Genomic DNA, 26,500 nt, shown 5'->3' on the forward strand with positions numbered 1-26,500 from the left:
ACAAACTTTGAACAAACTTTAGACAAACTTTAAACAAACTTTCTACAAACTTAAAAAAAAATTTAAAAAACTGTGGACAAATTTTAAATAAACTTTAAACAAACTTAAAACAAACTGTGGACAAACTTTATACAAACTTTAAACAAACTTGAAACAAACTTGAAATAAACTTGAAACAAACTTTATACAAACTTTAGACAAACTTTAAACAAACTGTGGACAAACTTTGAACAAAATTGCGACAAACTGAAACTTTTAGACAAACTTTATACAAAATTTAAACAAACTTTAAACAAACTTTATACAAACTTTAAACAAATTTTAAAAAACTGTGGACAAATTTTATATAAATTTTAAACAAACTTTAAGCAAACTGCGGACAAACTTTATACAAACTTTAAATAAACTTTAAACAAACTGTGGACAAACTTTATAGAAACTTTAAACAAATTTTAAACAAACTGTGGACAAACTTTGAACAAACTTTGAACAAACTTTAGACAAACTTTAAACAAACTTTATACAAATTTTATACAAACTGTGGACAAACTTTGAACAAACTTTAGACAAACTTTAAACAAACTTTATACAAACTTTAAACAAACTGTGGACAAACATTTTGTCTAATAAAACGAAACACATGCAAACTGGCGATGTAAGTTTCATATTTGATTCACAACTGTACTCTTTAAACCTTCCTTCGTATGATAAAGATATTCTTGTTGTCTCTCCAAAAATTGATAATTTTCAACTGTGAGTTTACTGAAAAAGATTATGTGAAGGATTCTCTTGTGAATCGGGAATTCGACTTTTTTTAATTGGGATTTCCATAGAGAATAGAATATATATTAGAGTGGAATTGAGACAATCTCTCGGTATGCATTTTGTCATTTCCTATCAGCCTGAAAGGGAGTTCAAAGTGTACAAATCATGTAAATGTTCACAAATTATATGCAGTAAAGTACATTAATATAGTATGTTCCCTAGACTATCCAGTATCCATTTCAATTTCGAAATTTTTAAAGCTGTTAAATAAACTTTATAAAATGAATTAGGTGAATAAAAAACATCATTTCATTTTTAGTTATAACGAAAAATCATCGTTTGTAAAGTGAAAGGCATAGAGTCTATGTGAAATGATCATTGGTCTATTATGAAACCAGCCTATTTCAAAATTTGGTTTTCTTTTAATATTTAATATTTTAGATTTTCTATAAAATGATGTTCCAGGGCCCAAAAGGTTATATAGCACAAATATGTAAAGTACACCTGCAGTATGGAAACAGTACAACAAAATGGCCGTTTTACACTTTTTTCTAGTAAATTCCACTCTAATATATATTTTATTCTCTTTGGGGATTTGGCTTGAAAATTTATCTTGAATAATTTAAGATTTAAAATGTCCTCATGGGTGTGAAATTGTAAGAATAATATATGTAAACTAATTGTTCGGAAACAATTTATCTTCGTGGATCTAATCCTTTACTATATATATCTACAAACTTAACTTTACAAAACAGAAATTAGAAATAAAATTTAAAAAAACACTAAATACGCAATAAATCAGGTTAAACTTTCAAAGGAACAAAACAACTTGAAAACTTTGCTACAATGGAACAGATATCTTTTCCTTGATGGCAGTGTAATTTTCTTATCAATAAATCTTTACTTTGCCACCTGGACTACCTACGGGTAAATGCATATGGTTTCTTCTATTCTAATTCTAAATCATAATACTAGGATCTAAGCCTTCTACTAGAAGGATTATATTTTTCCATTTCTGCATCAACAATTCTGTAATAAAAATATGTTCAAAAACAGTGTATATTGCTGCTGCAGGTAAAAACTCAAAATTATTTCTAGTGTTTGGCCCTTTTTTGGTCCTTTTTTCAAAATATAAAACAGTCACTCAAATGTAGACAATTAGGCTAAAAAAGGTAAAACAGGACCCTTTCTTCCATTTTCGGTTTTCATAGAATTTTTCACAAAATTCGGATAAAGGAATTGAGTCTTTGTTAAAAACTCTGAATATAATCCTTATATCTTTGGAACCCAATGTCGTAAATCTTTGATATTTTAAACTTAAATTATTTGATATAACAGAATTCATAATTTGAAATATCTAAGGTCTACGACATTGGAATCCAAAGATATTGGGTTTAGAAAAGCAGAGTTTGTGGCAAAGACTGAATTCCTTTCCGCACCTTGGGAGCAACTTCAAAATCCTGGGAGCACTCTAAAACCATGGGAGCAATTACTTCAAAACCCAGAGAGCAGCCAGCCAACCCTCCCTAATTTACATAACCAATAAACATTTTTAAGATTTCAAAAATTCAATAAATTGTCAACAGTAAATACAAAAATTAATAATTTTTTTGGAAAATAAAATAAAATACAAAGCGACAAATAACGGAGATTGCAGAAATAGATTGAAACATGGGAAAGGAGAAGAAGATAAGGGGGTAAGGGAGAAGAAAGAGGGGTGGGAGGGATAGATATCTATCTATCTATCTATCTATCTATCTATCTTTATATCTATCTATTCACAGTATATAGATTTATATATATATGTATTTTATCTATCTATTCATCCATCTAAATATCTATTCAAAAAGTATTTTCTTGTGATGCAAAAAATACTTAATTTTTATTTCTTTAAATATTTTTATATGAATTAGTAGTATTACCATAAGAATTACGGAGAAATTGCGAAAATATTATTTAAAGTGCCCGGCGTGGACCCTCAAATTTTAAAGAAAAAAATTTCCAATTTGGAAAAATAAACAATCTAAAACATGATATTTTAACAAAAAAAACGTATTTTTTAGCCTACGTTACCCCAGGGCTCCATAAAAAATGTTAGTCAATTTGGTCCAACCGTTTGGCCAGGTATAAGCTAACATTTAACATTGAGCAAATTGAGTTTTATTAGATAGATAAAGATGGATACGTGAAAAAGATTTAATACTAAAAATCCGAATCCTCCATATCGCCCTCCCCGCCCCTCCCCCCCCCACATTCATCTGCTTACACACTTATTCCTTTTATCTACTGACGTGTATAATTTGATCTATCTATTCATCATAATATCAGATGTTTATACTATATCTATCTATCTATCTATCTATCTATCTATCTATTTATCAACCCATTCATAAAGTGAACTAAAGAGAAAATGTATTTTGTTGACAACATATCTATTCATCTCTATCTATCTATCTATCTATCTATCTATCTATCTATTCACAGTATATAGATTTATATATATATGTATTTTATCTATCTATTCATCCATCTAAATATCTATTCAAAAAGTATTTTCTTGTGATGCAAAAAATACTTAATTTTTATTTCTTTAAATATTTTTATATGAATTAGTAGTATTACCATAAGAATTACGGAGAAATTGCGAAAATATTATTTAAAGTGCCCGGCGTGGACCCTCAAATTTTAAAGAAAAAAATTTCCAATTTGGAAAAATAAACAATCTAAAACATGATATTTTAACAAAAAAAACGTATTTTTTAGCCTACGTTACCCCAGGGCTCCATAAAAAATGTTAGTCAATTTGGTCCAACCGTTTGGCCAGGTATAAGCTAACATTTAACATTGAGCAAATTGAGTTTTATTAGATAGATAAAGATGGATACGTGAAAAAGATTTAATACTAAAAATCCGAATCCTCCATATCGCCCTCCCCGCCCCTCCCCCCCCCACATTCATCTGCTTACACACTTATTCCTTTTATCTACTGACGTGTATAATTTGATCTATCTATTCATCATAATATCAGATGTTTATACTATATCTATCTATCTATCTATCTATTTATCTATCTATCTATCTATCTATATATCTATCTATATGTATCTAAGGATATAATTAATCTTTGGGAATTTGTAAGTTTTAGCGTAAAGATCATACCTTGAGTATAGGTATTGATCTAATTGATAGTTCACAGTATTGTAGCCATGTAGATCGTGTCCTGTTTGAGACATTGATCAATTGATTGCTAGTGTCCGTATTGACACTGATAGCTAACGAGATCACGCCCAGGTTGTGGCGTTGATATTTCCCGGGATTGTAGCCTTGAAGATCGTTTCAAGTTCGAATTGGATCATGGACTAGTTGAACCCTGGACTGATACAGTTTATGTGACGAACTTTTAAGAGTACGGCATTTACTATAGATATTTCTCAAAAATAAATGCAAATTAAATATATATTTTTTTTCTCTCCATAAAAATAAATGTTATGAAAAAGATTTATGTAAAACAAAATTACCTTATTTTACAGGCTTTTATCCAAAAACTTCCGGTGACTTTATTAGATGGTTCAAATTTAATTTTAAATTACGTAAATGATTCATTTATTAAAATTTTTCTACATCGATTGAATTGTTAAAGATTTTAGAGTTCCCACTGATTCACTGTATTAGCGGATTAGCGGATTAGCGGATTAGTGGTGAGAGTAGTTAACAGCACACTCCGCTAAGCGTATTACTGAATAAACCAGTTCCACAACAATACCCTTATGTTTACAAACCTATCAAAACCGGATTATACAAAGTACTAAACACACAGTACAAATAGGAATGTAAAGAGGATGCGTTTTATTTATATTTATGTATTTGCTCAAAACATGACAATTTTGCTAAACCAAAAATTGCACAGTTTAATATTCGCAAGGATAAAGGGTAAGATTTTTATACAGGGTGTCCCAAAAAACATGGGAATTCAGTGACGAATTCGATATCGTCTTTGTTATGAATTAGCATTGTAATACCTAATTTCAAAAGCCATAATATTAATATGTCTGCTAGAGTTTATTTAATGAAAAGGGTAAAAGACTGTAAAGATGTGTCTATAATGTCTCCGTACAGCCGTATGCAGTCAAAACATAAACGTGAACATAGCAGACGAAACTCTTACAGATTACAGATTTTTCACCAGGTATCACTATACTAAATCAAAGAATTATTTTAAAAGACGATATCGAATTCGTCACTGAATTCCCATGTTTATTGGGACACCATGTAAGTTTCGTGGATTACATAAACTAAAAACTCTTAAATTCAATTCGATGGAATACTTGATTGTGTATAGAAATAAATTGAGATTAAGATTACATGATTTTAACCATATTGGGCTATTTTTGTCTAATATAGATGGGGGGGGGGGGGGTTTTCCCCCCCCCCTTACAGTTGAGATAGGGGAGTGGGATACATGTACATAGTCTAACTTTTCAAGGCCTGCTAATTAAAAAAAATAGACCTCAACTTTGCCGGTTAGTGTGTAAGAGAGGATTTTTAATAAGTTCAAAAAGTATGTTGAAAACATTTTCAAAAATAGTTGTTTTTACTTGTGAAAAATATTAACTTATAACAAAGGTTATTATAGCCAGTTTTTAAGGCCTTTTGACTATTCTCTACCCGATAGGGTAAAGAATTTTATAGCTAAAGCTGAAAAAAATTTGTTTAGCTAAATTTGTTGACAACTACAACTAGAAAAAGGAGGAAGTTTTAGCGTTCTAATGTAAGCAAATATTTGTTATTCAGAAGAAACAACAGGGGGGGGGAACACCCCCCCCCCCCCCAATTGTGATAGGGTTAAGATGGAACTTACTTGATATTATAGATATTTAAAGTAATTGTAACTTGATTTAAAGGTGAAAATACTTGATTTTAAGGTGGAAGCTATACCTGGTTTTAAGGTAAAACTGCTAGACTTTTATTTAGAAATCATTGAAATTATTTATAAAAGCTTTTTAGTATTTAAGTGGAAGATCGGTGTTCATTAATAATAATAATAATAATAATAATAAGATTTCCGCAGCTTGGGTTATGTTAGGTTACACAAAGCATCACAAATTACATGTGAAAGCATCATAATTGTCCTAATTGATAAAAAATAGAATAAGAGATGAGACGATTGTTAGACTCAAGTCAGGATTTTTAATATTTCAATGAGCGTGAGCCACAGATCCATTGCAAGTAATGAGTTAAATTTAAGCAATTTTAAAACTATTTGTTTTTTAACAACGTTAAATATACATGATTTCTTTAATGTCGTCTTCCTATTCCAATTTTTTTTTGTATTTGTATTTTTTTATTTGTTTTCATGATACGTTGAAATAATTAGTTAGAAAATCTGTAAATGGGACATGGGAGGTATGTAAGGAAGGGGGGGAGGCAGTTCGATGAGGGAGTGGGGCGTAAAGGGGGGGAATGTCAAGTGCAGAGTATCTGTTCAGGACATATTATAAATGGAAACTCCTTTGCCAACCTCCATACTCCATATTCGTTATTCATCCTCAATCAACAATCCTCCATTCGTATTCATCCTCCATCCTCAACTATGGTAATTCATCCTCCATTATTTATTCTTCATTCTTAAAGGGAGTGTTCTCGAAAAATGAAAATGGGTTTTGGTTGACGTCGAATTGAATTCAATATCGATCGCTACTAATTTTACTTCTATCTGTTGCGTCTTTAAGGAAAAATTGTCAAAGAAAATTGTATTTAGTAAACTGAAAACTTTTTTTTAATTTATAAAAATGAAGCTAAATATTTTAAATAATGATTTATTCAATTATTAAATAAAGATACAAGATCTTCTTCATAAAGACCAATAACCAGGAGAAGACAGGCTCCAGCCACCATCCCTGAGATATTTATAAACAGAGCAAGGAATGAAGAGCAGTGTAATGAGGGTAGCATGGATACTAGAGCAACATAAAGGAATACACCAACTATCCCTGCTAGCATCCAGGTAGAAAACTCCCCAGCTGATCCTAGCAGCAGACCGATACACAGACCTGCCAAACCAAATATTGAAGATACAATGTTGAAGAACAGAGCTGTTTTTGTATCCAGTCCGTTCTGAATAAGAATGGCGAAATCACCAATCTCATGCGGAAGCTCGTGGCAAAGAACAGCTATGCTGGTAGATACTCCAGTAGCATATCCCATAGAAAATGCTGCTCCGATAGCAATACCATCTGCAAGATTGTGTGCAGCATCTCCAATAATAACCATGAGGCTTGTGTTTGACATATTAGAGGCCTTGTGTAGGTGCGAATGCTCATGATCATGATCACTGTCCAGACTAGCATCATGCTCATGATCATGATCATGTCCCTCATGGAATTCTTGCATAGTATCTGTATAGGAGAGCGTAGACAGAGAAGAATATTCTTCTATTCCACTATCTTCTTTACTATACTTCGGTGGCGGTGATGCAGATGTTGAGATTGAGTGACGGTGGAAGGACGAATCTGAAGGCCGAAACCCATGGCTATGTCCATGAGACATTCCTTTTAAACTTAACAGCTGGTCAAGTAAAAAGAATCCAATAATGACAATAGTTGCCACAAATCCTTTCCATGTTGTAGAATAATCATGTGTGAGCTGGAAAGCATGTGGAACTAAATGAATAAAAGAATCTCCTACTAATGTTCCAACTGCTATAGATATCAGACAGTTTAAAACATACTCTCCACGGTGTCCTTGGAGTAAAGGTATGAAGACTACTGATACTACTCCTACAAGACTGATCACTAGTATTGATCCTATTCCAGCCAGCCAGATGGAGCTGCTGATCTCTGCCAAAGGAGTTCCTGTTCCGCCGTGGTTATGACCAATATGATGAGCATAGCCGTTATGGGGTTTATGCTGATGATCATCATGGTTATGACGTTCATGATTTTGCATATCGTGATCATGCTTATCTTGTAATTGAGGATTGTTTTCCAGATGCTCATCATGTTGGTTGTGATGATGGTGATGATGATGATGATCGTGATCATGATCTCCTTCATCTGGAAACATTGCTAGCCAGGCATCACTAACATCACTTTTGAACGAGTTGACTGCATGCCTGAGATGTTCAGGATCGGGCTTTTCGAAAATGTCCGAAATCTCCTCCTCAAGAAAATCCGCAAAAAATGCATCATCATCAATATGATTTTTTGTTTTGGTTTGTTCCGTACTAGACTGTAGTAGAGGACTGCTCTCAACTAGAACTGAAATTATAAGAAGAAGAAGGTTCCCCCAGTGTAAGACATCCATCTTGGATCTTCAAACCGGGCTGAACTTTCGATCCTAGCATTCATTTTCAAATAATTATTTTTAGTCATGAGAAAAAAAAACATTCACTATAGCTGCACTTTTGAACGGTTAGCAGTTATGGTGAATTTATGAATTATGGTGAAATTTTTTTTTTAAATTGTTTGTTTTAAGTTTGAATTTTCCGGATTTGCTAAATTTTTACTCTAACAGCTAAAATAATGTAAAATAATATGGCTAATTGTTTTCGGTTTTTGATTTTCATTTTGACCTAATTTCTTGATTAAGAATAAAACTTTTTATGATATTATAAAAGCAAACTTTGATCATTACAAACATATCGAATTTTTGTTAAGTCGTTAAACCCCTAATGAAAGGGACTGAACGGGAAAAGGGACCAGGTCTATGCAAAGATGGTAATGTCCGATTTACAACGATACTCTTGAAAAGCTTTTGGTGATTAAGTTTAAGTTAGATATCACATGTCTAAAACTTTGAAAACTAAATAGTTGGTTTCTCTACAAACATAGTTACCATAGAAAAACATATAGAAATGACCTGAAAACCCTAGAAAAATGACATTATCATCCCCATTTCATTTAATAAGAGTCTCAAGAGAACCACGATTTCTTTAACTTATAGTAATGAAGAGATTGAATTCATTTACTAGAGTTCAAATTTTTTAAAGAAAATTCAGAAGTCTAAACTTTTGTGTCAAATGGCACTAATCTTGAAATGTTTGATCTTTATATCTAATGTGACAACTTTAATGTTGAGAATAAAGTCATGATCTAGCTTCAGCTTATTAATTAGTTTAGAACTCAGATCGATTCTGGATTTGGGTTCAGACTTTTTGCAAAATACAATTACTTTTTTGTAAAAACATCAATGATGTAAATTTTTTTGCACGAGAGAAGTTTATTTAAGAAATAATTATTTGTAAAAATGCCTTATTTCTTCTACGCAGACAGAACTCGACTGCCTGATTTTGAAAATACTGCCTTAATCCAAGGTTCATGCGCACAGATTGCGTAAATCCTAATTAGGCAAATTCTTGGGACTGGATTTATCTGTATTCTTCTAATTAGGATGATTTAACCAATTAGCTAGATAATTCACAATATCTTAAAGAGAGTGACCGGCTATGTAAGGTAGTTAAACTGAGTATGCAGTGTTGGGGAAAACTTCTTTCGGATTCATTTGAGATATATGACACTTTTTAAAGAACTGTAAATCCCGAGTTTGAGCCCAAATTCGACGTTCAAAACTCCTACTTTGGGGGTGGATACGTTTTCAGAATTAGTTTGTTTTTAATTATTAAATAAAGACAACGAAAAATAAAGTAAAAATTATACAGTAATCTAATAGGATGGTTAGAAATCTCAAAAGAAATTTGTCGATAAATCAATGCTAAAATCGTCTATTTCGTTTTTATTATTATATTGAATTTCTACTTTTCTTTGAAATCATTCGCAGATTTCTTCAAATTCTTCAAATGTCGTCTTTTCAATAATAATTCTAGAAAATCTGCGAAAATCTTTGTGAATAATAAGAAACCAGAATAATGAGAAAATAGAAACTAATAATTGAACAAGATTACTTATTTTCGATAATAAGATTAATTTATAGTTTCTCAACATGTTCCTATACATGACGTCTGTAGTTTATTGTAGAACTTTTTTTATATTTTATGTCGTCGTTATTTAATAATTTAAAAAAAAACTAATTCTGAAAACGTATCCACCCCAAAGTAGGAGTTTTGAACATCGAATTTGCTCTCAAATTCAGGATCTACAGATCTTTAAAAAGTTTAATATGTCTAAAATGAATCCGAAAGAAGCTTTCCACAACACTGTATACTCAGTTCAACTACCTTACATAGCCGGTCACTCCCTTTAAAATTGAACTTGAAACTAGAAAAAATATGACAGAAAAATTTCAATTGAAAACTTTGTACAATTCTCAATTCTCAGCTGTCTTCCTCATCTTTTCTTGTTACCTATTTTACTCACGTCGAACTAAAGTTTGAAAACTAAAATGTTTTCAATCATAACTCGTTTAGTTGAAGAACTATTGAAGAAATAAAAATGATTTGAATTTACAATATATACGAAAAAATCTGCTATTCTTTTACTGTGCGTCAAATGTAAACTAAAGAAGGTACTAGGTCACAAAGTCGTACCATTAATGTCACATGAATTTTACTTTCTGTCTAATGTCTAGTTTGTTTTCAGTATACTTCTTCCATTCTTCCTAGTTTCTTTCAACCTTCCTTTCTAACTTTACTTTTTCTCCCAACAATCTCTTCAACCTCCCTTTCTTCTCCTAACAATCTTCGTCAACCTCCCTTTCTTCTCCCAACAATCTTCTTCAACCTCCCTTTCTTCTCCTAACAATCTTCTTCAACCTCCCTTTCTTCTCCTAACAATCTTCTTCAACCTCCCTTTCTTCTCCTAACAATCTTCTTCAACCTCCCTTTCTTATCCTAACAATCTTCTTCAACCTCCCTTTCTTCTCCCAACAATCATCTTCAACCTCCCTTTGCTTCTCCCAACCATATCCACTGAAACCACTTCTACTTTCCTTAAAATCTTTCATTTAGCCTTACACATTTCTCTTTAACCTTTCTTGTTTATACCAACCTTTCTCTTTAACCTTTCCTGATTCTTCCAACCATATTCTTTAACCTTTCTTGTCTCTTCCAACCTTCTTCTTTAACCTTTCTTGTTTCTTCCAACCTTATTCTTTCACCTTTCTTGTTTGTTCCAACCTTTCTCTTTGACCTTTCTTGTTTCTTCCAATCTATTATATAAACATTCCTTTCTTCTTTCTACACGGGCAGCCGTAGTAAATTTGAATTTCCGAGCCGGGTCAACCTTTCCAGTCCCAGTTTGTATTTTATCGTCCGGACATTGGGTAAATAAAACAGACACTCAATAGGACTAGCCGGTTCAAAAAGGTTGACGCGGTCAGACTTTAGGTTGAATTTACTTTTACTAAAGGTTTTGAGGTGCGTCACTCTGGGCAGTAGTAAATTTGAATTCGAACAGGACCATGTGTCACGTTAAATAAGGCCAGGGCGTTATATTTGGTCCGGGTGAGTGTTACATGTGAAATCCATGTACAAAATTGATAGAAGGGGGAAGGGGGGAGGTAAAAAAATCGTATATTAGGAAAATACCGCTGGTTATGTACAAAACTGATAGAACGGGGGGGGGGGTCCAAAAATTGTTTACTTTGACGGACCCAAAGCATTATCATTGTTATTGAAATTGTTACAATTTTTGTTTCCGTTCTATCAAATTTGTACATAACCATCGGTAATTTCCTAATATACGATTTTTTGACCCCTCCCCTTCCCCCTCCTATCAATTTTTATCATGCATTTCACATGTAACACTCACCCGGACCAAATAGAACGCCCGGTCTGGATGTAACGATGATAATAGTTGAACAAACTTATATTTTTATAAAATTACTTTTTTATTAGGTTTCCATGTGTCTTTAGCTATCTATCTATCTTTAAAAAAATCCACAAACAAGAGAAAATTGGCGGCTATATCTTAATGGAATGAATTACATAGTACTCATACTGATGTGACCGGCCTAGTCACAAAATTCTTTCATTATTATCGCAATAATTTGACCTTTTCTTTCTGTGTTTTCCTTCCTCAATCATCTCCACTTTTTATCATTTTCCTCAACTTATTTTTCTTTTTTTAATTTTATTAAAAACGGTGTAAAATAATCTCAATCAAACTTTGAAAAAATACAGATTTAGATTACATGATCAAACTTTACTGCAAGTGCCGCTATAATTATCAATATTTAGCCAATCAGAGTTCAGGAATATTACTAGCGGCAAATGCGTCCAATCAGATGTCGGTAAATCGCGACAAGTAAATTGAGTAAATGTAAAGCAATTGAGTTTTTGCCACACACTCAAATTTTCTCATTCCTATATTTTTGCAACCTGATGGTGTAAACCTTTGATATTTCAAACTGAGACTATTTGAATTCATGGTTTTAAGTATAAACAGAACACACCGGACTAACCAGAGTGAGCAGCATCCGGTTTCTTCTATTTGAAATCAAACGTGTTTTGGTCTTTAATTCAATAATCATTTACTTTACGGATTTGTTTTTTATACATTTTTATTCAAAATGCATATGCCAACAAAAAAGTATTTAAGAAAAAAGGCTAAAAAATATGTTTAATGGGTCAAATTGTGATCGAAAGTCACAGCTTTCTGGGATATTGACAGAACCGTTAAATCCACGTGAGAAGTCTTAGACTATGACTTCTTTTCCCTTTATATTGGGAACAATGACTTCTTTTCCCTTTATATTGGGAACAATGCCTTCTTTTCCCTTTATATTGGGAACTATGCCTTCTTTTCTTTTTATATTGGGAACTATGCCGTCTTTTACATTTATATTGGGAACTATGCCTTCTTTTCCCTTTATATTGGGAACTATGCCGTCTTTTACCTTTATATTGGGAACTATGCCTTCTTCTTTTCTGGACTAAGTAAGGAAGGGAGGGGGGGGGAAAGGGAATTAAGTTCCCCTCCGGGTTACAGACTTGAGCTCACTTTAGTTTCAGTAGAAGTATAATATTTCCATTAACTGTTATAGCGCTGATTCAAGGATTCATAACTCTGATTGGTTAATGAGCTGGATAGAAAGATAGATGTTACCGCAATACTATTTCTATTGGTTCATGATAGACAACAAACACATGACTGTACCCTGATTGGATCAGGCGCTAATGGACTCGGCATACAGGATTAGATATGACAAGGTGTTTCCCAGACTGTTTTGAAAAATTCAATTACATCAACATCAACTTTAATATGGTTTCACTTAGTGAATAATTTAACAACTGTGGAGAACTAGATGTATTTCAGTTACAATTTCAGGAAATTAATTATTGCATTTTCCCCCTTTAAGTAGGACACGTGGTATGAAATTAATGTCTCTAAATGTAATGATTGAATGAAGAGATATGAATAGATGAATAGATTGATATATTGGTAGAGATTATATATGAATAGAAAATATAAATATTATACTTGGAGATGAATATCTTTATCTTTATTATAGGGTAAAAACTCAGAAGGGGTACCCCAATCAAGGGGAGGCCGGGGGGATATAAATAGAATTCGAGAATCTTTCAGCTTTATTGACTATTTGGATTCAATTCAAATTTTTTCACGCTCTCAAAATTTTTTTTAAACGATAAAAAAATTCAATTGATGTATGACAAAAGCCTAGCTTAAAAAGTATTAAGTACATACATTAAAAATAGTGAAAAACCCCTTGGTCTGTTTGTTTTACACTTGAGATCTTGACATTAAACCTAAATAAATAATTTCAATATTTGTGAAACTTCACGATTTATGATGAACCTTTTATTAGCAGTCTAATCCCGAACAAAGCTATTGCCAATCCAGTCTAATCCCGAACAAAGCTATTGCCAATCCAGTCGAATCTTCTTTACATACAAATACTTCTTCTGAACAAAGTATTTCAACAACTATTTTTACATGAAAAGTTATATTCCCATAAAAACCCCTATTATTGGTGTATTATTATCCACCGTTTCTATACAATATATCCCCTCCTTTAAAGTGTGTGGAATATCCCGGATGGAGCAGGTGGGCGTGGCCCTCTCTGGGAACCTACCGGAAACCACGCCTTCCTGTCAATTGTTAGATCCACCTACTTAAAGATTAATACCAAGTGTATCGGTATAATACTAAAGCTCCTTGTATATAATTTAACAATCTTCAAACTTCTTCAATTCAAACGGATTTGCAAACAAAACGTAGAAATTAGATTTATATGCATGTTTAAGGTCAGATTGGGATCGAAAGTGACCACAAGGATGGAGCAGGGTACGAGAAGTTATTTTAAAGGACCCTACATTCACAGAGTGACATGACCGATTCACAAAGGTAACTCTAAAACCTTTACGTGATCAAATATGCCATAGGAAATACAGTTTTCAGCTGAAAACGTATCTTAATTAAAGCCTGGTTTCTCTATATTAAAGCGACTAGAGAATTGTTGCAACAAAGAAAAATAAGTAATTGTCAGAATGGGTACCATTGTGAATCTGAATAATTGTTTAAGGTTATTTAAATTTGCAAGTACGTACAAGGTGAAAAGCTACGTAATGGTTTGTTTGCGTACAATCCCGGTATCCCTCGAGTTTGAGAAATTAAATTATCGAGGTTTGGTTTGGAAAACCTAACAAATGCGCGACTTTTTGCTAAAATTATAAAAAAAAATTTTTTGAGGCCATAAATCCAATTTTAAAAGGTCGTTTAGAACACAAATATTTTTTATTATTAAAAATATATTATATATACAATTAAAATCTATTCAAGATAGATGATGGTCTCTTAATTCTTACAATTAAGAATAATTTGATATAAAATTAATTTTAAATTTATACAAGAATAAAGGATTAAAAACAGTGCAAAGTCAGTTCTGGAATTTTCCTTCTACGAACTCCTATAATACAGAAATAAAATTATTATTAGTATTTAAATAGTTAATCTAGGAAAGGGTATTGTCCAAATTATGAAGATGACTAAAATACGGGATATACATCACGGGCATCCGTAGTACATCTAAATTTCCGATCCGGGTCAACCTTTTCCGGCCCCAGTTTGTACTGTACCTAGCTCTATGGACAGGACTAGTCGGTGCAACAAGGTTGACGCGGTCAGACTTTATGCTTCATATATGTTGAATTTAGTTTTACTAAAGGGACAGATTTGCATGACATTCAAGCAATCCAACCTTTTAATAAAATCACCATTAAAGGGACTGTACGCCTATGTTTGAATGGCCCTCCATGCAACAATCGCAATTAACAACACTGAAACTTGATTAAAATTGTGGAAGATAAAGTCGTTTTTTTTCACTTAAAAAGTAAGTGTTTCTGCGAATTATTCCAATCTTTCTTGTCAACAAGAAATGAGAAAGTAAAGCTTTTTAAGGTTCTGTTGTATATCTGACATTGCTTTGTAAGGATGGTAAATTAAAACTATGCGTACAGCCCCTTTAACGAGGATGAAAATGATTGAGATTTTTTTTTACAATGTACAACAATTTACATAACAATTTTCATACGTTAATTTCTCCATGTTCCCCCTGGAGAATTAGAAAATTCTGACAACACCAGTTTTAATTCCATCTAATGTTCCCCCATATTAACTTCTTGTGGGAAACATTTAAAATTTAATAATTAAAAACATTGTCGCGCTTCGTGCACTAAATTGTACACTTTCCCTGAAAATTCACCGACGTAGGGTCAAATTACCTTGGATAAAACGACATGTGGTAAAGCGACCTAGGGTCAAATGACAAACGGTCAAAAACGCGACAAAGGGTAAAACGACATAGGATCAAAAAAACAACGGGCAAAATTTTATTCTAACTATTTTTATGTTCATTAGAACTAGTAGCCGCAGCGCTCGCACCTTGGCCTGTCCTAGCCGCAGCGCTTGGCCCAAAAATCTCTTAACCTAACCTAACCCTGAAATACAAAAAAATATTTTTTCCGTTTTGACCCTTTGTCATCTTTGTCGCGTTTTTGACCGTTTTTCGTTTGACCCTAAATCATTAGACCCTATGTCGGTGAACCCCCCGGAAAACTCGATCCCTAAATTCCCCCTGGATTTAGGTTTAAATGTTGCACACAACCTTTTTTTGACAAAAAAAATCAGTTTGGCAATTAATCTCAGTAAGCAATTTTGTTACCTGTATTTTTTACTGATGCTTCAGATATTTCTTAACCCCACGTGGGACTGGCAAAGTTGAGAAATCCAGGCAGCGTTTTCTGATCTCTGCTCGACAGAGTTCAGATAAACTGCAGGCCCTTCCAACAAGACTCCCGTGATATCTGATAAAAAACTGTTCGCTATCATCTTTTCACATTTTTTAAAACATAATTAGGAGTATCTTAATACTTGCAGATGCAATGCTTAGGATCCGGATTTATTGGATTTTGATTTACTAGGCGTAAATCTGATAAATTTGTTAATCAACTTAAAACTTCAACATGGTGGATATTGAGATTAATGCTTGATCCTATCTTTTTCTTAATATCGAGACTAACCTAATCTTGAACTTGTATCCTGAAAAGTGTATAAAATTCAACCAATCAGAGTCGCGTATATGAAGGCGATAAATTTGAAATTTTGCGCGCCATTTCAGATTAAATACAGAAACAAATAATCATTAAGAAATTATCAAAATAACTATGAGTCCGTTCTTTATGAAGATCATTCAATTGACAATTTAAATACTTTTATTTACCTGAGTGTAACTTCACATTGTCCCCACACACAACTAACAGACGGGTAGAGCACTTGACCCTAGAATAAAAACAATGTTTATTTATATTTTAATTTTATTTGAAAAAATACGAGTTTAAAAAAATGTTGGTTGAATAATCTTCTCCCAACTATCCACCTGAGGTCCAGAATACACTCCCAATCATTCACATGGAGTCCTGAATATACTCCCAATCTTCTACCTGGAGTCCTAGAGGAGCTACTCCCAATCTCCGAATCATCTACCTGAAGTCCTAAATACACTCCCAACCATCTACCTGCATTCATGAATATACTAACTATCTACCTGTAGATATACTCTCAACCATCTACCTGAAGTCATGAATATACTCCCAACTATCTACCTGGAGTCCTGAATATACTCCCAACCATCTACCTGTAGTCATGAATATACTCCCAACCATCTACATGGAGTCATGAATATACTCCGAACCATCTACCTTGAGCCCTGAATGTGCTACTCCTAACCATCTACCTGGAGTCCTGAATATACTCCCAACCATCTACCTAGAGTCCAGAATGTGCAACTCCTAACCATCTACCTGGAGTCCTGAATATATTCCCAAACCTCTACCAGGAGTCCTGAATGTGCTACTCCCAACAATCTACCTGGAGTCCTGAATATACTCCCAACCATCTACCTTTAGCCCTGAATATACTCCCAACCATCTACCTCGAGCCCTGAATATACTCCTAACTATCTACCTGGAGTCCTGAATTTACTCCCAACCATATACCTGGAGCCCTGAATATACTCCCAACCATCTACCTCGAGCCCTGAATATGCTACTCCCAACCATCTACATGGAGTCCTGAATATACTCCCAACCATCTACCTTAAGACCTGAATATGCTACTCCCAACCATCTACCTGGAGTCCTGAATATACTCCCAACCATCTAACTTGAGCCCTGAATGTGCTACTCCCAACCATCTACCTTGAGCCCTGAATGTGCTACTACTAACCATCTACCTTGAGCCCTGAATGTGCTACTCCTAACCATTTACCTTGAGCCCTGAATGTGCTACTCCTAACCATCTACCTTGAGCCCTGAATGTGCTACTCCCAACCATTTACCTGGAGCCCTGAATGTGCTACTCCCAACCATCTACCTTGAGCCCTGAATGTGCTACTACTAGCCATCTACCTTGAGCCCTGAATGTGCTTCTCCCAACCATTTACCTTGAGCCCTGAATGTGCTACTACTAACAATCTACCTTAAGCCCTGAATGTGCTAATCCCAACCATTTACCTTGAGCCCTGTATGTGCTACTCTTATTCATCTACCTTGAGCCCAGAATGTGCTACTACTAACCAATTACCTTGAGCCCTGAATGTGCTAATCCCAACCATTTACCTTAAGCCCTGAATGTGCTACTCCTAATCATCTACCTTGAGCCCTGAATGTGCTACTACTAACCATTTACCTGGAGTCCTGAATGAGCTACTCCCAACCATTTACCTGGAGTCCTGAATGAGCTATTCCCAACCATCTACCAGCTGAAATGAATCCCAGGGTTCCAGCATCACAATCTAGAACCAGGAAGAACTTGGTTCTCACCTTGAAATCTGGAACAGGGATAAGTTAAGGAAGGTAAAAACGGAAAAGATAAATATTTGTAAGTCAAGAAAATTAAGGATCAAATTGAATCAAGGATAAGTAAGCTAAAAATAGGATAGGATAGTCGATGATAGTTGGAAAGGATAGTTAAGGGTATAAAGACAAGATAGTCAAGGAAAGAAAGGATAGGATATTCGAATTTGGGAAAGTCAATGTTAGAAAGGATAGAATAGACGAAGTTAGGATAGTCAATGTAAGTAAGGACAAGACAGTCAAGTATAGAAAGGAAAGGATAGTCAAAGTTAGGCTAGTCGAGGTTAAAAAGAATATGATAGTCAAGGTTAGAAAGGATAGGATAGTCGAAGTTAGAATAGTCAAGGTTAGAAAGAATATGATAGTCAAGGTTAGAAAGGATAGGATAGTCGAAGTTAGAATAGTCAAGGTTAGAAAGAATATGATAGTCAAGGTCAGAAAGGATAGGATAGTCAAGGATAGAAAGTAAGAACAGGAAAGCTTAGGATTTTTTATTAAGCAGAAAAAAGAGAAAGGTTAAGGAGAACAGAAAAAAATAAAATATTAGATAAAAAAAGACAAAAAGACAAGAATAAAAACAAAAAAACTATTTTGATATTTTTGTTTGATTCAAACATATAAAATAAAAAATCTCTTATCTGAACCTGGGGGTGGAGATGCTGGATAATCTACTCCAGAGATTTTAGAAGCATTATGATAAGCTTTTAACCTCCCTTATCAAACCAAATATTAGAATAGTATTCTTTTAAAAATAAAATTTTATTTGGAGAAGATCCCTTCATATATCCTTCTTTACATACATATACACATTCCGTGATCAAAGCTCCCTTTATTCCATGATCAAATATCCCTTTATTCCATGATCAAAGCTCCCTTTATTCCGTGATCAAATATCCCTTTATTCCATGATCAAAGCTTCCTTCATCTCATGATCAAAGCTCCCTTTATTCCGTGATCAAATATCCCTTTATTAAGTGATCAAATATCCCTTTATTCCGTGATCAAAGCTTCCTTCATCTCATGATCAAAGCTCCCTACAAACCCTGACTGGTTACGAATACCATGCGGAATATTTTAATGATCAAATTAATCTGCAGAACAACAATAGATAAAAATCAATTGATCTTGAATACGGTGGTTTGACAATGATCTGAGCTGGGATCAACAATACAAAAGATCTCAGCTCAGATCATGTCAAAACGTCGTAAAAATATAGGAAAAAGATGAAAAATTTACTCTGAAAAAATTTAGAAAAAACGCGTGGCACTAAAATTCCAATTGCGCAATCTTGACAAAAAAAAATGGTTTGTATTCCTAAATCCCAGCCCCAGGACTGTGTTGATAATCCAATCTGACTGTTGTATCCTAAATTAAAAACATTATTTTGAATCTGGTGTCAAGTATACTTCTCAATGAATATGTTTTTTTTGTTTTTTTTTTTAAAGGATGAACCTTTAGAGACGACTGTGGGGAATTTATCTGTCTGTTTCCTTAAATGTCTGATTCTCAACAACCGTAANAGCCTTGTGGGTAAGCCACAACAATTTCTCGTCCGAGCCACATTCTCATCATTTTCTCGTCCGAGCCACCTCGGAATTCTCGTCCTTAGATTATTGTGTTAAAAAGTTTCCAATTCTTGAAGATTAAACTATTTTTTAAAAATCTGGCCACGTTAGGGCATGAAATATGGATGGACTGAAGTAAAACTTTATATGATGTAAAACTTTATTAAGGTAAAACCTAAATCTCTTCTACCTCCTTAATGGCTAACCTTCGTGATATAAAATAAATAGCAAAATATTCGGTATACCACCCGGAAAAAAATCTATGGTTTTGACCATAGTTAACAAAAAAGATAGAAATTCTATAAACTTGGAATTATATGCGGCATTTACACCAGGCATATCTGAAAATGCGCGTAAAAAAGGTGAACATTGAAATCTTTGATTCAATTGAAACTTTTTTTTCGATTTACAAAATTACAAAACGTGGCCTGATTCTTAAAAAAATAGTTTTATCTGTGAGGATTAGACACTTAAAAAAAATAATATTGAAAGAACGAGGATTTCGAGGTGGCTCGGACGAGAAATTGCGGTTGGCCTTTATCCCCTCGGGTAACCCTGTATACTTCAGAGACTAACATCTGTACATGTTGACTCAAACTATTTTTTTAAACAATAAAAAATACATCCTTTACCTATACTATGAAGAGTTTGGTTTGCTGTACACACCCCAATACAAGCATGGGTGCCTCGCTGTTTAAGGGGCCAGGTAACACGGAATATATGTAATCCACTACTATATCCTTAAGTATACAAGGTGTCTCTAAAAATGTAATTAAAAAGACAAAAATAATTTTACATATTCAAAATCTATGTAAAATAAGAATCATAACACAAAAATTGAGAAAATTATTATTCAGTTAAACCCTAAATGAGCCATACATCGAAAGAATTTATCAAATGTCGTCTTGACAATTTCTCAATGGGTTTTATACTATTTTACGTAAATCTCAGTATTTGCGAAAATAAATGAATAGCCATGAATATCCGGGAACATTTTTAAAAAGCTCAATTTAATTAAAAAAACTAAAAATCTGCAACATTCCATTATCAAAAAGTGAAGAATACGACATAAATAAATTCTTTAGATGTATGGCTTATTTAGGGTTTAATTGTAACAAATAAAAGAACTTCCCCCCCCCCTCAAATTTATTTTAGTAGGGATTCAGATCTAACGACAATAATGTTACCTTTTATAGTTCGCGCACTGTCTGTGGACTGAGCGACAGGTTGTCTTCTAAAAACAAGAGTTTTTAATGAGCTGCCATGGTAGTTTTCAAGAAGTTGATGAATCCAGAACTTTTCAGCTTTTATTTTCAATCCTATTCCCATTCTCATCTCTGGCAAAAAAATACTTAATGTGTTACTAGACTAAATTCCAATTCAGTACCCTATAATTTCAAATTTGTGTTTTTAATCCCTCGAAGCTCTTTTTATCTAGCTTTACCTGACTGTAAAGGGATCACCCTCCTTGATCCGCATATTAAAGGATCGATCCTGCGGATTCCAGGTGTGCTCTAGAGCAACATCTAGGGGAACCTACAGAAATATTCTATTAAAGGATCTATCCTGCGGATTCCAGGTCTTGAGCAATATCTCGGGGAACCTAAAGAGATTTTCTATTAAAGGATCGAGGATCCTGCATATTCCATGTGTTCTCATAGAGCTTGCACCTGAAAAATGTTCTATTACAGGATCGATCCTACGGATTCCAGGTATTCTCATAGAGCAACATCTATATAGAATCCTAACCTCTTAACAAGTATTTACAACTACTTTACTTACAGGGAAGTTATGGGAATTTTCCTTTACCTAGGGTTAACAAGTATTTACTTTACTTACAGGGAAGTTATGGAAATTTTACTTTACTTACAGGGAAGTTATGGGAATTTTACTTTACTTAGAGGGAAGCGATTGGAAAATTACTTTACCACGGGTTCCCAAGAGACATTTTTAAGAAAAAACATTGTATTACAGAGTTTGTTGGTTCACACTGTACCTCTGGAGTATCGTATAGAATATGAACTCTTTGTGGCATGACAGGAAAATGTTCGGTCGAAGAGCTGCTGGGATGAATTGTCGTCTTCAATAAAGTTTTCTTGTTTCCTTTGCTTCCTACACGCCTTAAAAAGAAACAGAAATTACGTATACAAAGTTGAGTTTCGAGGAACAAAATACCACATCAATTTAAACATAATTAAGGCTTTAGTTTAAACTCAAAATGTCAATTATGCGTTTCATGGTCTTTTAAAATATTCAAGTCCTTCAGAACATAAGTAGAGTATTAATTATCTTAAGGGACTGTATAAGTACTTTTTGAGAAACTATACTTTTATAAAATACCATGTCCGATTCACATTAGTACCTTTTGTTTGATTAACAAATTATGATATATACATTATTTTCTTTTTGATAATTAATTATCTTGAATTGCGGTTCCTTTAAAAATGACTCAGACTCAAGCTAGAAATGTGGATATTTTTCAATATTATTGATAAGTTTAAAGGGTAACTTTGTCAATCGGGGATATCCTGATTTTTTTTGTTTTTTTTTCAACGCAATGTGACTTTTATTTACCTCTGAAGTGAAAAGAACAAACTTGACAAAAGCTCGGGAAATAAATCAGGAACCTTATTTGACATACAAATTTTGATTTCATTCAGAACTTCAGACTTAGCTTTGTTTTCCATTCCTACTAAAAACTGAAAACTTTCTTCTTCCTGTTTACAACAAAACTTGTTTCTGAGTGATCCTAATTTGTCACTGTAAAATTGGCACAAAGCCTTCTTTAAGGTATTTTTGTAAATAAGAATTGTACATACCTGAGTCCTTTGCAGTACGATAACCCTAAGATTAGGGGGTTATCAGGGGTAATCTTCTTTCTACCAGCTGAAAAAAAAAATATTTCAAAAGAAGGGGGGGGGGGGGTTCTTTTATGATACCGAAAATATAAGTTACCTGGTTTAACACGATGGTCCATACCCAACCCCTCGAATATAACAATCTCTAATGGTCTATGACCGCCTAAAATAAAAAGATGTGATGTTCTTTAAGCGCGATACAAGTCTCTTAAAAAAAGATTCTTTAATCGTCTATCCATCTAAAATTAAAATCACTAAATCTAATGGTCTTTTACCACCCAAACTAGCAACTTCTAATGGTCTATGACCTCCACAATCTCTTGTGGTCTATAACCACCTAAGAAGAAAATGTATGATGGTCTTTTAGTATTTATAATACCGTTCTCTTAAAAAAAACCTTCTGTAATCGTCTGTGGACATCTAAAACAAAATCTCTATTGGTCTTTGACCACCTAAACTAACAACTTCTAATGGTCTACGACCACCAAAAATACTTTCTCTAATGATCTATTAAAACTTAAATCTTACCCCCCCCCCACCACCACCACTAATCGAATCAAAATCAAATAATGTTAAATCACGTATAGGGGTCAGAATTTCAATTCTTACCCAAACTCCGGGTTTTAACCTCTTATTAAACAAATTATTTGTTTTACTTTTTCCGCGAGTCTTCTGTCAAAACTTGTAATGAAGTTTTTTTAAATACGGTTTACTCAGGCTTTTAAAAATCACAGGACACGACCAAATTTGAGCCACCCCCCCCCCCCCTCGGAACCCAAAGTATAAGTTCTACCTCTGCAACCAATAGGACAGGATGCTGTACATCTATGTGTAGGATTGCTAATGCTTCTACTCGAGCTATTATCAGTTGGATAGGACATGTACCTGGAGCGTCGACGCGGAGCTATATTTTCTTCCAGTTCTAAAAATTGTAATTCTCATTAATCTAATCTGAATCTCATTAATAGTTGAAAGAAAAGAACGATAGATGTTTTATCTTGGTAAAATTGTGTGTCCTAACTTCTTAACTCGCAATAATGTACTTTAAGAAACAAAAGAAAGGACTCATAACCACCTCCCCCTCCCCGCCAAAAAAATTAATTCATTGACCCAAAAAAACTAACAACTACTAACTTTATTCAATCTGTTGGTCAAAATGCTTATTAATCTTGATTAATTCTAGTTAAAAAATTGATCACCTGAGTTGTCAAGGTTATCTGCATCATCATCACTATCATCATACATTTCATTTTCAGTTTCTTCAGCTGTATCTTCGTCAGACTCACTTTCTTCTTCATCAGTTTCATTTTCATCTTCGGAACCTCCATAGTTCTCCTCCTCATCCTGCATAATCGCATCATCGTCCACTTCAACAGGCTCCTCATCACCAGAATTAGAGTCGTCTGTAGATTCATAGGCACTTTCAAACGCTTGCAAAATCTTGCGAAGTATCTTCCTAAAAATTCTATTTTAAGAAAAAATGTAAATTTTAAGAAAAAAGCAACTTTAAACTTTTAACAATATGCTAAAAATTCATTTTTAAAAATTGACAAGTTCTCAAAATCCGGAGAACTGTAGCAGCACTTATTTATTTTCATTACCTTAGTGGCAAAAAAAATGTGGACCCGTAAAAATTTGTTGAGCATTTCTAAACCCTGATAAGACTGATTTAAATCTGGACAAGACAAGAAATTAAAATGTAAAAGTTATCTTTTATTTGAGAACAAAATGGACAAATTGAATGTATAAATCTTTTTTGAAACATTTTAAATTATTTCACCCCTCTAGAGAGTTGGAGCTACAAATTCTACACGATTAAAAAGTTTTAAAAGTATTGTAAATTGAAACCAAACCTGCAGTTTGTGGGACTTGAGCGAAGATTGGAACCTCCCTGTTGAGCAGTCCTGATATTGGAGGTAGACTGCAGGGGAACTGAACTTTTAATGGAGGTTGACTGCACAGAAGACGGTTGACTGGAGGTTGACTGTAGAGAAGGTTTAATAGAGGTAATGCGACTAACTGTAGATTGTAAATTGGAGGTTGATCTTTCCAAATCTCCAGTTCGACATTCACAAATAGTTCCATCATCTCGCAATCCACACTCAATAATTCTACAACAAAAATTTGATTCATTACAAGCTCAAATCCAAGCTCAATACCAGCTCAATTCAGCTAATGTAGCTAAATTAAAGCTCAATTCGGCTCAGTTCAGCTCAATGCAAGCTAAATTCAGATACATTTCTCTCAATTCAAGCTCAATTCAGATTAATGCAGCTTCATTTGTCTAAATTCACTTAGTCAGCTCATTTCAGCTCAATCCAGCTTCATGGCTCAATTCACCTCAATTCACCTCAGTCCACCTCAGTCCACCTCAGTCCACCGCAATTCCCCTCAATTCACCTCAATTCACCTCAATTCATCTCAATTCGTCTCAATTCATTTTAATTCACCGAAATTCTGACCAATTCTGCTCTAAAGGGATAAAATTAAACTGGACACTAATGATCTCCAATAACCTCTAATGACCATTAATGACCTCGACAAAAAATGATTTAACCATGGCTTTGTGCATATCAACAACAATAACAGCAACAAATCCAGTGTTGACCTTCTAATGACCTCTAATGATCTCTAATGACCTCTAACAACTTCTAATGACCTTAAAATTAAAAATGTTTTAACTATGGCTTTATGTTTATGTGTATGTTAGGATTATTTTCAGGACTCCTGGCGGAGTATATAAGAAAATTTCAGATTGCTTCTTATTTGGTCTTTCTGTTTTCTTTTAAAGTAATCTTTATTTGGCTCTTTTTGTCCCAACAAAATAAACTAAATTAGAATTTTTTTTACATATTTATCACATCTGGATTTAAAAGTATTTAACGTTGGTGCAGTTTTTATATCACAGGGTAAATCATTCCATGGAGAAACAACTCTTTGGCTAAAAAAATGTTAACGAATATCAGTTCGACAAAATTTGGCACTAAGTGAAAGAGGATTTTCTGACATTCTGGTAATTCTATTGGATGTATCTGCTAACATTGAAAACCAAGTACATTTATTAACATTGTTAACACCATGAATAATTTTATAGGTTTCAATTAAATCATAGCGGAGTCTTCGATTTTCAAGGTATTGTAAATTGAGTTCTATTAGTTTTTCACTGTACGATGAGCCAGTGAGTCCGGAAACCATTGAAACCGCCCTTTTTTGCACTTTTTCAAAAGTTTCTTTATCTCCTACACTCCAAGGACACCAAGCTGGGACGGAGAACTCTGTGACAGGAATTATGCAAAAGAAGGGGAATCTTTGAGAATTTCAGTTTAAAAACGAAAATTACATCTTTTTTCTTGCTGAACAGTGAACAAACCAGCCTTTTTAGTTTTCTTACTGAACAGTGAACAAACCAACCATTTTAGTTTTCTTACAGGTAAAAATGTCCTTAGTCCTTACCTTGGATGGGAAGGATCTGACGAGTCCATTGTGTCCAAAGGAATTCTCCCATCTTTTTTATTATTCCTTGAATCAGATCTTGCATTTCTAGACTCCATGTTACGGCGGGAGCCGGAATTAAATTCCGGACTGTTTGGAACAGGATCATCATGAGAAAATGGACTTCTGCAAAAAATAATTAAGTCATTGATAAAAAAAGCTGTTTTTTCACAAGAAGGTATCTCAGTGGATTTTTTAAGACTTAAATTTGGACCAGAGCTACGGATAAAGAGAAGCTAGGGTGCTGTTCAAAGTTTTGAATATGTTCGAGGATTAACAAATCCTCCCAAAATGTAAGACATTTTCTAAAGTTTAAAAGTATATGTTGAATATTTTTGCTTTTAATTTATTACATTAAATATTAACTCTAGTGGTAATTAAGGAACTTAAGGAAATGGAATCTGTCAGAGACTCCAACGTGGATAGCGGATGAAAACAAACTAAAATTGTTTCACAAAACTGTTTTTTAGTTTAATATTTAGCCAAATATAGATTATATTAGCTTTTCAATCCATGGAAATCAGTTAATTAAAATTAAAATTGAGGGGGGGGGG

At 33.6% G+C, this 26,500-nt stretch overlaps 2 protein-coding genes across 2 annotated transcripts in view; both read right to left on the minus strand.

Annotated features, from left to right (window-relative positions):
- Positions 1-6,565: 6,565 nt before the first annotated feature.
- LOC111711908 (protein catecholamines up) lies at positions 6,566-8,123 on the minus strand. The gene has a single exon (XM_023486393.1). It carries the CDS (start codon positions 8,065-8,067, stop codon positions 6,586-6,588), a length of 1,482 nt encoding a protein of 493 aa, XP_023342161.1. The 5' UTR covers positions 8,068-8,123; the 3' UTR covers positions 6,566-6,585.
- Positions 8,124-14,399: 6,276 nt separating this feature from the next.
- The window catches only part of LOC111711918 (uncharacterized), a 14,196-nt gene continuing 2,095 nt past the window's right edge, over positions 14,400-26,500 (minus strand). The window contains exons 5-20 of the mRNA XM_023486400.1: positions 25,908-26,072; positions 24,308-24,565; positions 23,654-23,910; positions 23,248-23,376; positions 22,552-22,617; positions 22,416-22,482; positions 21,593-21,716; positions 21,041-21,132; positions 20,784-20,830; positions 20,229-20,336; positions 19,346-19,396; positions 18,676-18,744; positions 17,900-18,006; positions 16,399-16,457; positions 15,841-15,982; positions 14,400-14,586 (exon numbers count right to left, since the gene is read on the minus strand). Coding sequence (XP_023342168.1) covers positions 15,850-15,982; positions 16,399-16,457; positions 17,900-18,006; positions 18,676-18,744; positions 19,346-19,396; positions 20,229-20,336; positions 20,784-20,830; positions 21,041-21,132; positions 21,593-21,716; positions 22,416-22,482; positions 22,552-22,617; positions 23,248-23,376; positions 23,654-23,910; positions 24,308-24,565; positions 25,908-26,072 — 1,732 coding nt within the window. The 3' untranslated portion in view covers positions 14,400-14,586; positions 15,841-15,849. The remainder of the gene's footprint in view (positions 14,587-15,840; positions 15,983-16,398; positions 16,458-17,899; positions 18,007-18,675; positions 18,745-19,345; positions 19,397-20,228; positions 20,337-20,783; positions 20,831-21,040; positions 21,133-21,592; positions 21,717-22,415; positions 22,483-22,551; positions 22,618-23,247; positions 23,377-23,653; positions 23,911-24,307; positions 24,566-25,907; positions 26,073-26,500) is intronic.

Source organism: Eurytemora carolleeae, unplaced genomic scaffold (genome assembly GCF_000591075.1).
Source record: "Eurytemora carolleeae unplaced genomic scaffold, Eaff_2.0 scaffold593, whole genome shotgun sequence".
In the NCBI taxonomy this organism is placed as follows: Eukaryota; Metazoa; Arthropoda; class Copepoda; order Calanoida; family Temoridae; genus Eurytemora; species Eurytemora carolleeae.